Source organism: Antechinus flavipes, chromosome 6, assembly GCF_016432865.1.
Source record: "Antechinus flavipes isolate AdamAnt ecotype Samford, QLD, Australia chromosome 6, AdamAnt_v2, whole genome shotgun sequence".
Lineage (NCBI taxonomy): Eukaryota > Metazoa > Chordata > Mammalia > Dasyuromorphia > Dasyuridae > Antechinus > Antechinus flavipes.
In genome coordinates, this window is record NC_067403.1 from 199,571,764 (window position 1) to 199,585,133 (window position 13,370).

Sequence of the window (13,370 nt, forward strand, 5' to 3'; positions counted from 1 at the left end):
TTCTTCAATTGAATATTTTTGTTTTTATCTTGAGTTTTTCTCCAGAATTAACACAGACTGCAGCTAGATGTTTCTTAGTAGTAAATAGTACTCACATTTTGCCAAAACTAGGAGTAGTCAGCTTCTTAAAACATGCAAAGTTGTTAAAAGAGGCCTTTACTTTTGGGAGGTAAGTAGAATGCCCCTCAGCATTAGAGGTCATTTCAAACCCTTTTATACTCTTTAAAGGAATATAGTTGAACCTTATTGAGCCACTAAAGAAATAGAGATCAAGTATATGTTTGAATGTGTAATGGAATCATAAAAAGAAAGTGAACGAGATAGATTCAGAGAAATCTGGGAGGACTTGTATGAACTAATACAGATTGAAGTGTATAAAACCAAGAGAACATTTTATACAAAGACTAGTGTAACATAAAGGAAATAGTCTTGAAAGAAAGAAGAACTATGAGTGATCAGTCATTACTCCAGAGAACTGATAGTGAAGTCTGCTTGCTATTCCTCTTGGCAGATGTACATAACACTGAATGAAATGTTTTTAGATCTCGCTGGATTGCAAATATATTTTGATTAACTCTTTTATTTGTTACAAGAGGGGAGGACTTTTCTTTGGGAGAGGGACAAATGTTGTAGGAGGAAAAAATAGAGATAATGATGAAAAATAGGGAGAAAAGAAAGGGTCAATGAAATATTTTAAAATACATAGAAGAAAGTTCAGAAGAGCACATATAGAAGCAATTTTGTATAATCGTGTTAAATTTAATTTATACTTTAAAAACCCATATAATAGAAGCTCAGTTTAATATACAGTTCTCTTTTTTCTGTTCTTTGTATATTAAAATATTTACATTTAACGTTTATAATAAAATAAATAGGGGATCAATAAATGAAGGAACTGAAAAAGCACTGAAAGAATAATAAGAGTTAGAAGCTTGGGAAGGTAGCCATCCTTATAGAAAAGCTGATAAAGTTGATATTACTTCATGAGAATGACTAGCATCAATCTTCAACTCTCAACTTATTTCAGTACCTTCAATGCTTGACATTTGTGGTGAATTTATTAATTCAAAACTTTCCATCCCCTAATTGCTATCCCTGTTTTGTCTCTTCCATTTTCCAGTTAAAGTGGTTTTATTGACAGAATGGAAACAAATTTTTTTAACCACATGTAAGTTGTGTTTTCTTTCATTTTCACAGCATGCAAGTGCAATGGTCATGCCTCTCTCTGTAATACAAATTCAGGCAAGTGTTTCTGTACCACCAAAGGAATCAAAGGAGATGAATGCCAATTGTGAGTATCACCTACTTGTACTACATACTGAATTTTGAGTCCTAGTGGGGAAACTGATTTTTAACTAATGTAATTACAGCAATTCTGCATTTATAGTCAGCTAAATCTAAGTGATCTTTGCTAATAATAGGGAGACAAAGCAGAGATCTGTTAATACAATGATCAAAGTCCCCCTTACAGTTTATCTTCTTTTACCATATTTGTTCAAAACTGACCAAAGATTAGTTATAGGATCATAAATGTAGAGTTGGAAAAGATCAGAGCAACCATCTAAATTAGTCTTCACATTTTACAAGTGAGAAACTAAGGCCCAAACAGGTTAAATTATTTGCTCAAGGTCAAATGGATATTAAGTGACACAACATTAGCTCCCAAGTCCAACAGTCTTTCACAACAAATTGATTGATTTGAAGTTTCACTTATATATACACTATATATATATATATATATATATATAATATATATATATATATATATATATACACATATGTATATATATATATACATATATGTGTGTGTGTGTGTGTGTGTGTGTGTGTGTGTGTATATATATATATATATATATATATATATATATATCTATATATATATATATCTATATCTTGTTCTCAGCTTTAGCTGAAGATACTGAATTCTGGTGGAGAGTATCACAAAGTGTATAATATTAACCCTAAGCAATCCATAGATTATAAACTTCATATCTAGAAAATCTTTCTTTTGACTGTCACCCCTATCCTGATTGAATTGTCTAATTCTCTTATTTAAGGAAAGAAAGGGAATGGTTGCCTTCCATATATAGTAGTGAGATTCATCCTAGTCCATTAGTCCTTCTGAGTAACTAAGCTTTCTCTGGACTGTATTTTCTTTTTTTTCTTTCAATTCTGGCTGAATTTTCTTTTGGCCTATGACAGAATTCTCAAAAAATGATTGGGGACCTTAGAGGGTCTCTAAGACTCTTTCAACAGTTTGTGAAGTCAAAACTATTTTCATAATAATCGTAAGACATTTTAATTCCTATTATGGTAAATATTGATAGATTTAACTTATATGAATAAAACCTCTTTAGGGAGGTGATCCTCAGTGAACCTCAGTGTAAAGGTGTCCTAAGACCAACAAGTTTGAGAACTTTGGGGCTTGGACTTCCTTCTTCCTAAGCTTCAAACTTTGCTGATGACCGAAATCTAGTTTTTCATCTAGAACCTCTGACCCTATTGATCCCTGAGCTTACTTGATTTCTTGGGTTCAAAGATTTACCATGTTTGATCTGTCCTCCCTTCTGCTTCTGCCACCATTTCTATGAGCTTTAGCTAGGAGTAAAGTATTCACTCCCTTTTTTCCCTTTTACTCCTACTGCCACATATTCCAGATCATGAGAGTCTTATTTCCTAGGGCTTATTCATAAGGAAAGAGCATTAAATTCAAAATTCATATATGAGTAAGATAATTCAAAATCTCTATTTAAAAAACTGGAAAAGGATCAATTTACTGGCAGAGTGCTACCATTGTTGTTCTTCAGGGCACAAAATATCTTTCTTCTTCACTCTTCCATATAAAAATGGCCTTTTTTTTTAAACTAGAAATCATGATCCATTAAAATTTGGTGTTCACTGACTTATGCTTAATGAAATTAACTTGTGTGCTGTACAATCCCATGCTTATTTTTAGCCAGTCAGGATGCTCCAATTGAACCAAACAGATAAACAAAGAGTAATTTTTGTTTAAAATGTTTCTCCTCGCCACAATTCTCATTTCCTAGAGTTGGAAAAACTAAGTAAGAATATTCTGAATACAAGCTTTGGCAAAATAGGTCAAAGAAGAAATATTTGATATCTTTGTTGGGGTACCTAGATAGCATAATACTTGGGGAAGAACTGCTTTAAAGAAAAATCTCATTCAGCAAATTTTTTTTCTTCCTTTTCTTAAAAGAAAGGACTCAAGGATGGAAAGAAAATTTATGGCTACCATAATATCTAGTGAGAATGTATCAGTTGAACTTGCTATTATTTCACAGATAATAAAACTGTCCCATAATTGACTTCAGTTCTATTTATTAGGCTGAAGATCTGTATTATAGCAAAATGGATTGGATTGACTTTGGTGTTTACTAAATGCCTTTTGTTGCTAATAATTTTTTAAGAGAAGATTACAGGTGAATTCCATTTTGGCTTTTGAAGCCAAGGCTTTAAAATAAAGAGATGATATAATAAGATCTGCTATGTATCTCATTCACAGGTTTGGATACAAAGTAATAAAATGTTGAGGCTTGTTTTACTAAATGTGTAAAGAATTAAAAATTTCCTCCCAAAGAGGTTCTTTACATAATCCTATCATCTTCATTCTGGATCCTCTTTTAAAAGGGGACAAGATCACTTTTTAAAGACAAATCAGCTGTCCTCATCTCTATCTCTCAAGGTTGTAGGAACCACAGTGTACCCTGGTTCTTGCCTAAGAACCCATAACTTTGATGTTCTCTGAGATGACAGTAGTGGAAGAATGGAAAACATTTGCTTATTTGGACCTTCCTAGATATGCTATATAGACTGCTAGGTTTGCCACCCTGATCAGTTTTAAATGAAAATTAGTGATTTGTAGTAGACTAATTGAAATTAAGACCTTTATTGAATATGATGCTCCTTAAGTACTCAAGTTATTTTTCAAAAGGGAAGCAGGTTTATTTGAGCTTAAATAAACTGTATGATTATTTTTTTTTCCTTTGACGTTTATGGATAAGGGAGCAAACTATTTAGGGAACATGGAAAGTAATTTAGAAATGGTAAGTTGGAAAGTATTTTCACTATATGATAATCTACTTTGGAGTTTATATAGATTTCCCAAAAGGCAAAAAATGACTTTAAAGGCAGTAGTGAAGTTCATTTGTAATTTAAATTTCTCTTTTATTTAATTTGCATTAGGCTGCTTTGTTTTTCAGTATTTGTTTAATGTATAAATTTGGGATTTGGTTTTTGTTTTTTTTTTTAAATAGTATCCTGCTAAGTATTTTCTCAAAGAATAAATGTTTGTCTGGACTGGTTGGTAGAGGGGTAGTTATAGAAAGAGACAAGAAACAGCAGAATGACTATAGTTTGGTGTGTAGGACACAAGTTCTTTTTTTGTGTTGGCAAAGAATTGGAGGTGAGGGAATATCTGAATAAATTGTGGTATATGAATGTACTATTATTGTTCTGTGGGAAATGATGATCAGACTGATTTCACAGAAGCCATCACGGGAACTTGCATGCACTAATGCTGAGTGGAATGGATAGGACCAGTAGAACATCGTACATAGTTATAGCAGGATTGTGTGATGATCAGCTATGATGGACTTGCCTTTTCTCAGCAATACAGTGATCCAAGACAATTCCAATAGACTTGGATAGGAAATATCATCCATATCCAGAGAGAGAACTATGGAGACTGAATGGAGATTGAAGCATACTATTTTACTTTTTTTGTTTGTTTGCTTTCTTGTGGTTTTTCTCTTTTGTTCTGGTTTTTCTGTCATGGTTTGACTGTTGTGGAAGCATGTTTAAAATGAGTGTGGCTTGTGTCAGATTGCTTGCTTTCTTGGGGAGAGGGACAAAAGTGAGGGAGAGAGAGAGAGTTCATGATCTTACAAAAATGAATGTTGAGGGCTGTCTTAGCATGTGGTTGGAAAAATAGAATATTGTCGAGTGGGAAAAAGTGGAACATAAATGAAAAAAGTGACTATTGCCTTGAAAAAACATTTCTTAGTTGTTAGATGTGGATGAGATTTGAATTCTGATTTTAAATCTACAAATAGTATTAAAATACTTTTTCATTAAAGAGAAAAAATAATAAATCTTAAAATTTTTTTTTCTAGATGTGAAGTAGAAAATCGTTACCAAGGGAATCCTCTCAAAGGAACATGTTACTGTAAGTATTTTTACTTTTCCTCCTGGTCTGGGAACAGGATAGGTGGTACTACTGCATGTGCTTGAGAGTTGAGGAGGCACCTCTTTTAGAAGTCACAGAACAAGGGTCTTGTTCTAACCAAATCTGAGGATAAGGGCTTTTGGCGTCTTGATGGCTGTCTTGGTTTGAAAGATAGTGGAGTCTTTTTTTTTTTTGTAATTTTGCTTTGCTGAAGGAACTTTGGGGAACAAGTTCAGAAACCAAACTAAGCATTTAGATGTAAAAAAACACCACACTTAAGATTACTTAAAATTGTCTTTGTAAATATACAATACATAGAACACAATTGGACTGTACTAGATAATGAGGCAGAAGTTAAGAGCCTGTATGAAATTCTATTAATCAAAAAGCAAGACTTGGGATAAGGAATGGCATTGATATTAGGAAGAATTATTTAAATTGGAAGGACTGAAATCCTTTGGGAATTTAGAGAGGCTTAGTACATAACATTCAGAAGGCAGAAAGGTGGTGTAGGGAACTGATTAAGAGATCAACATTGGAAGAAACCTTCCATAAATGGAAATTCAAAATCCATAACTGAAGTCACAAAACAGAGCAAGGACCATATGAGTAAGGAGTTAATATTAGGACAACAGAGTTTCCTTTTAAGAGGGCCTTTGGCTAATAGCTAAATTCTTGGGTGGGGATGAGCTAAGGAATTCTTTCTGGCTGTTTAGAATCAGAAGTGAGCTGAATCAAGAAATGGGTAACTAGGCCTCCCTGTCATTATTATGTGAGGATCATTTTGTCTATATTGTTTTCCTTTAAATGTTAGCTAGTTGACTTACTTTCCAATTTGTTATTCTATAGGTTTCTTTGTTTTTCTGAAATTGTATAAATTTTTTTCCCCACAGATACACTTCTTATTGACTATCAGTTCACCTTTAGTCTATCCCAAGAGGATGACCGTTATTACACAGCTATCAATTTTGTGGCTACACCTGAAGAAGTATGTTTCTCTGGGTTTTTGTGATGATTTTTGTTTGTATGAGGTCTATAGTAGAGGCAGTGCTATGTAATGGTTTTCAGGGTTGGTCTTCTTGCATTCATTTAAAAAAGATAGGATTCTGGATAGAAGTACTGTTTCTGTCATCACCTGGATCTTTTTTAAAAAATGCTTTCTCCAACCATGTATGCATTTTATGAAGCAATAAGTCCTTCATATCTTTATGGGCAGGGAAATTGGATTTTATTTTGTATTTGTAGCTCACCTTAAAGGAAAATCATCTGGCTAACCCTTGTCAACATTTGTTCTGCTCAAAAGTTTTGGGTTTCTCATGAAACACTAATAAAATTTAATTTTACTGTTCATCTGTAATTGGGAAAGTTGATAGTGATGAAATTTACTTATGCCTTTTCTGTAAAATCTTAGGATTGTTCTAATATTACTTAATAACAGAATTTTCTTTTTTCAATCAGCAAAACAGGGACTTGGATATGTTTATCAATGCCTCAAAAAACTTCAACCTCAACATTACTTGGGCAACAAGCTTTACAGGTAAGTAAAACTCTTGGTTCACTACAAAGGACTAGAATACATTTGATTTTACAACCTGTAAATGGCTGTAAAGTGATAAGATAAAAGGAATAAGACAGAAAAGACAGGATGCTAGAAAGAGTACTGGAGTTAGGAGTTGAGACTCCAAGTTCAGTTTCTGGAATTACTAATTACTAACTTTGTGGCTATAAATAAATCAACATTTTTGCACACAAATCACTGTTTTCTCCTCTGTAAAATGGGCAAGCTAATAATACTTGAGCTACCTATCCTACTGGGTTATGGTGAGGAAAATACTTTTCAAGCCTTTAATCAGTATGGAAATATATTTATTATTGGATCCCATACTCTTGCTCAATGATTTTTTCATTCCATATGCTGCAGAGCTTGAGGTTTTCCCCTAAATTGCTGTCTCTTATGATGGCTGCTTAGGGTGAGAAATTGGATTAATGGCTTATTGGCATACATCATATTTAAGCAGCTGGATCAAGAATTATGTGGCTAGCATATTCTGACCATGCATTAATGTTTGCTGACATTGCTTAAGAGGATGAGACTTAGTCATTCAGACAAAATGGGAACATAGGATTCTAAAAGCAAGGAAGTTTGAAGGGGTCAGCTTCAGGCTAATACCCTAATTGGGAGGATGGGGAATCAGACTTACAAAATACTAAGAAAATGCAGTTTTTATATGTAACAAAGAATGGTTTACCTAGCAGGTATATGGTTTTTCTGTTCAGAAAAATATATGTGAACCAGACAAAGCCCCGATAGCATACTGCTGATATCCAAAACCTTATCTGTGACCATTCTATATAGTCTTAATCACCCAATGATAATAGAAAATAATTCTTATAGAAAATTGTATAGCAGTTTTGGAGAGCTTAGGGGGAAGTAGAAAGGTGAAAGGTACCTAAGAAAAAAGCTGTGAGTACTTGGGCTTTTGAAAAAGAAGTTGAAAAGGCTTCAAGGCCTGAGGACTGAGTATTTATTGAGGACAGGAATAACCAAATTACCAATCACCACGACTCCAATGATATAGTAAAAAGAAGATTGTGGACTCAGGATTTGTGATTTTTTAAATCCATTCTGGTTCTGCTAATTTAGTATGCGGTGAATCCCTCATTTTCTCTGAGTCTTTGCTTTAATACTGTAAAGTAGCAGTAATAGCACCTGTTTGGAAATATGTAGATAAAGTAGTAACTAAAATGTCCATACCCTTTAATTAGAGATTCTACTGATAGACATAAACCACAAGGAGGTTAAAGACAAAAAGTCTTTGTATACACCAAAATATTAATAGCAGCACTTTTTGTGATACCAGAAAATTTGAAATAAAATAGATGCTAGTGCACTAGAGATTGATAAAGCAAATTATGGTTCATGAGTGTAATAGAATATTCTGATACTCTTTAAGAATGAATACAGAGTAGCATGGAGAGACATGAACTGATACAAAGTGAAGTAAACAGATCCAGAAAAATGATCCAAAGAACATAAATAAGGGGGAAAAAAAATCCACAAAATAATTGAAAGTAAATATTGCAAAATTATAAAAAACAAGCTTAGCAAGAAGAGATATGAAAACACCACTTCTTCCACTTCTTTGAAGAGGTGTGGAATATTACATACATTGTTTTGGTTTGGTTTGGGTTGAATACATTGAATGATTATCCTAAAATTTTTTTCTTCATTTTTGTCTTTCCTTTTTTGTTATAAGAGATGGCTTTGTGGAAAACAGGAGAAGAAGAATACAGGGGAAATGTAGGCAACATACAGACAAGAAAAAGACATACTTAATATATATTATATGTACATACATATGCATACATAATTTCCTCCTATAAAATGAGAGGTTGTCAGACAAGATGATCTCTGAGGTTCCTTTCAACTTTTGTGTGTCTTAGGAGGGTTTAATTACTGTGGGATTTAGTTGGAATTTGTGAGGGAAGGTCTTGGAAATAGATTTTCATCAACCTGGGATGTAAGTTTTAATGTTCATCCTTGTAATACCTTTTGCTCCAAATTTTTTCCCCTTCCTTCCCGTCGCCCTCTCCTCTAGATGGCAAGTAATACACATAAACTTTAAGCACTTTTCTATCCCTATGTTCTTTATAATTGTTAGTTTGAGGGATACAGATGGACTCAGAAACCTAGCATATATTTTTAAAGAATTTTTTTCATGGTTGAGAATAAAATAAGTTGAAAGTAGACAATTTGACATACTGCAAAAAAAAAAAAATTAGTGGTGGTGTCTCAATTTAATAGTATTTCATTTTTTATTTCTGTGATAAAAACATAAAATGCTTTTTAATTTTAAAGAAATATATGTGTCACTACAATGTCACTACAATAAAGATTTATTGTTTTGGTTATTTTTCAGAATATAATTAGGAAGTAGTAGACAAGCTTATATAGTTGAGGATAATATTTGGTAAACTATAGACTATAGTCTGTAAATGTACTTATTCAATCCTTTCTTACCCCAACAGCTGGGACACAAGCTGGAGAAGAGATGGCTGTTGTTTCAAAAACCAACATTAAAGAGTACAAAGATAGCTTCTCCAATGAGAAATTTGATTTCCGCAGCCACCCAAATATCACTTTCTTTGTTTATGTCAGCAATTTTACTTGGCCCATCAAAATTCAGGTAACATTCTGGTCATCAAGACACATTTAGCTAATTTGAAATTCATGACAGTTTAATTTGGGAAAGTCTAGTTTACTTTTGTAATGTTTGTGGGGTAAGTTTTGTAATGTATTCTGGGCAAATAATCTAACAAAATGTAAAGTGAGGGCATCGGTTTGAGCATGACCTAGTTTTAATTGATTATATTTTGGTACATACTATTAACCATGTCAGTCTTAGAGACATTAATAACATGTTGATTCTGAATGCTCTAGGTATGTTAACCTAATATTGCTATGAACTAAAAAATAATTAAGCATTTTATTTTAATATTCTATAATTCAGACTAGGCTTACTATTTTGTTTTGTATTAATAATAAAGCTGTGGTCTATATAGATGTATTAAAAGAAAATGCATTTTTGTAATTCTTCTTTGCTTACAATGGTTCTCTGCCTGACCAAATCTTTAAGTGGATGTATATTAGTAAATCATCTTAATACGAGTAGAGAAATATATTCCACTTTCTCTCTTGTGTTCATTTTATTTTTCATTAAGCAAAAAGGATCTAAATTGGTCACCTCATAGTATTGTCTGCAAATTTTGTGAAACAGTGACTATCATATTACATACTTGTAAATTGTTTATAGAATTTAATTAAATTATGTCTTTTAGTGCCCTGAATAGTAAAAAGAATGAGATAAGGTGAGATGACATTTCTTAGAATTATTACACAGTTGGAGTAGACCTCTACAGAAGGATTTCGGTTAAATATATACAGTACTGTACTTACTATCAGCCAAAAAAATAAAGTTATTTTTCTGACACTTGGAATAATTCATGACTTCCTTAATATAGGTGGTCTGTATAATTTGAGATTGCTACAAAATTTTAAGTAACTGACAGCCAGTCTTCTAATGATAATGAATATAGCTGGTGCACAGTTGACAGACCCACAATCCATCTTTCAGGCCGATTCTCAAATGCTTTCCAAACATAGTCGGACCTGATGTTGCTTGGATTGTGCTTGTAGAGCCTTCAAGAGCTCAGAGTGACCTTTATATTGTTGTTAAGTATCAGGATTCCATGGCTTAGTGGGAAGGAATTGTTTTACATTTGGAGTCAGAGATTTGAGTTTGAAACCTCTTACTAGTGGTGAAAAGTTGACTCAATACTCTGCATTTTTTGCTTAGGCAGGATTTTTTTTTTTTATTATACCCATGCAGAAGGAGGAAATATTTCAGACACAAAGAGTCTGAGTGCCCTGATGAAATTCTTCCCTGATTTGCACAAGGTTGAACATTTTTATGTTCTTTGAAGAACCTAAGATCAAACAGGATTGACATAGGAGATAAAAGAGAGCAATACAAAATTGGGAGAGAAAATGAGAGTAGATCAAATTGAGTTAGTGACTAAATGAATGAGTTGTGATTGAAATGTTCTGGAGACAAGTAACATTTTCACTGATAACTTTATTACTGCAAGTTTAATGAGTGTTTTTCTATTGTTCTGCCTGAAGTTAGTAAAATTTCTCATGAGAAAGAAAAATGAGAAAAAAAAAGTAGTGATGTGTCTAATATATTCTACTTCTATATTCCCTGGTGGTAACAAAATAATCTCTAGAAGCACAACAAAATAAACAAGACCTGTTTCTACATCCTGCTTTTGTGCTTCTACAATACAGAGGTTACTATATTTTGAAAATCAAGAACAGGTGCCCTTTATATAGATGTCCATCAATTCAGAGGTGTTTATTAAGTGCTAGCTAAGCTCAGTGCTAAGCACTGAGGATATAGTGACAAAAATGAAGAGGTCTCTACCCTCCAAGAGTTTATATTCTGTTAGGAAGACAAAGATCATCTCAAGGGTGGGTCTCTTTTCTTTGAGAAGACTTAGAAGTATGGTTATTTAACCGAATAATAGAAGATGGAGCTACCTGCAAGGAAGATAATACAAACTGAGCTAAGAAAAGATGCTTCTTCCTGAGATTTGTGGTAAAGTGAGTAAACGTATGACTCTACCAAGGGGAGAAATGTGTGAATCAAATCAGGAAAGGTTTTTTTTAATATGGACTTAGAAATTATAGTTGGAAAGAATGAGGAAGGGAGAAGCAGGATGAGGAAAATTTTTTCACATAATAGAGGAATGCAAGAAAAAGCATTTTCAGTGGAGGGAAAAATGGAGGGGAGAGTGGGAGGCAATGTTTGAACCTCATTTTCATCAGAATTCATTCAAAAAGGGAAAAGTGTGTGTGTGTGTGTGTGTGTGTGTGTGTGTGTGTGTGTGTGTGTGTGTGTGTAATAGAAATCTAATTGATCCAATAGGGAAACAAGAGGGGAAATGGGATAAACGAAAGGAGGAAGATGATAAAAGAGAGGACATGTTATGGGAAGCAGTGGTTAGAAGCAAGAAAGATTTTTGAGGGCGGGGTAGGATATAAAAAGAGAGAAAAGAAGAAAAGGGGATGGAGGGAAATACACAGTAATCATAGCTGTGAATGTGAATGGGACAAACTACCACATTAAATAGAAGCAGATAACAGAATGGATTAGAAACCAAAATCTAACAAATGTTGTTTACTAGAGACATACTTGAAAACATAAAGACACACAGATTGAAAATAAAGAGCTGGAGCAGAATCTGTTACACTTAAGATAAAGTAAAAAAGGCAAGGATAGCAATCAGGATCTCAGATAAAACAAAAGCAAAAAATAGACCTGATTAAAAGAGACAAGCAGGAAAACTACAAAACGTACTACAAACAATTAAGTAGTAGCAAAAAATTTTATAGTAGATTTCTCTGATAAAAGATCCATTTCTCAAATATATACTGAGTATAGAACTGAGTCAAATTTATAAAGTTAAGAGCCATTTCCCAATTGATAGTCAAAAGTTATAAATGGAGAATTTTCCAAAAGAAGAAATCAGAGTTATCTATAGTTATATGAAAAAATGTTCCAAATCAATTGATTAAAGAAGTGCAAATTAAAACAAATTCTGAGTTACCATCTCATAATCTATCAGAAATGACATGTTGGAGAAAATGAGGGAAAAATTGTTAACACTAATGAACTGTTGGTGGGATAGTATACTGGTTCATTGTGGATAATAATTTGGAAGTATGGTCAAAGAGCTTTTAAACTGTACACATTCTTTAACCTAACAATATTACTGCTAGGTCTATATCCCAAAGAGATCAAAGAAAAAGAACCCACATGTAACAAAAAAGTATTATTTTCTCACTTTAGTTTTCTTGCCTTTTTTTAAAATATGGCTAATATATATTTCTAAATCCAATTTTTCTTGTGCAGCAAGATAACTGCATAAATATGTATACATATATTGTATTTAACATGTATTGAACTACCTGCCATTTAGGAGAGGGGATGGGGGAAGGAGGGAAAAAGAACAGAAGATTTTGCAAGGGTCAGTACTGAAAAATTACCCATGCATATGTCTTGTAAATAAAAAGATATAATAAAAAATAAAATTTTAAAAAAGATTATATGATAAAAAAAGAAAAAGATTCAGTTAAAAATAAAAAAAGAAATATGGCTAATGTGGAAATATATTTTGTGTTATTTCTCATGTATAATTGGTAATATCGTATTGCTTGCCTTCTCATTGGTGGGGAAAGGGAAAGATTTGGAACTCGAAATTTAAAAAGAAAAGACTGCCCAAAAATAAATAATAAAATGTTTAAAGTTGTGAAAAAAAAGACTTTATTTTGCAGTTCATGTTGTGCTCTAGAATGTAAAAGGTATTTTTTCCATCTTGCTTTACCTCAAAGAAAAGCCTTTTTCAAGGTGATTTATTCTTCTTTTAACTTTTGGAAAAACATCTACGAGGTATATCTTAGTATAGAGGGTATTGAACTAGCTGTGAATCAGAAGATCTAGGATCAAGTCCTGCCTCTTCCACATAATCATAACATGACCCCTCTGGCACCTCTCTGGGGCTGTTTCAGAACAGGCTCTGAATGGTAATAACATTCAGATTACAAACCATCAGCCTTTTCATC

General features: G+C 32.9%; 1 protein-coding gene across 1 annotated transcript in view; it reads left to right on the top strand.

Moving 5' to 3' along the window:
• The window catches only part of ATRN (attractin), a 236,781-nt gene that overhangs the window by 133,235 nt on the left and 90,176 nt on the right, over positions 1 to 13,370 (top strand). Inside the window, exons 20-24 of the mRNA XM_051965371.1 lie at positions 1,198 to 1,291; positions 5,133 to 5,185; positions 6,079 to 6,173; positions 6,644 to 6,722; positions 9,215 to 9,372. Coding sequence (XP_051821331.1) covers positions 1,198 to 1,291; positions 5,133 to 5,185; positions 6,079 to 6,173; positions 6,644 to 6,722; positions 9,215 to 9,372 — 479 coding nt within the window. The remainder of the gene's footprint in view (positions 1 to 1,197; positions 1,292 to 5,132; positions 5,186 to 6,078; positions 6,174 to 6,643; positions 6,723 to 9,214; positions 9,373 to 13,370) is intronic.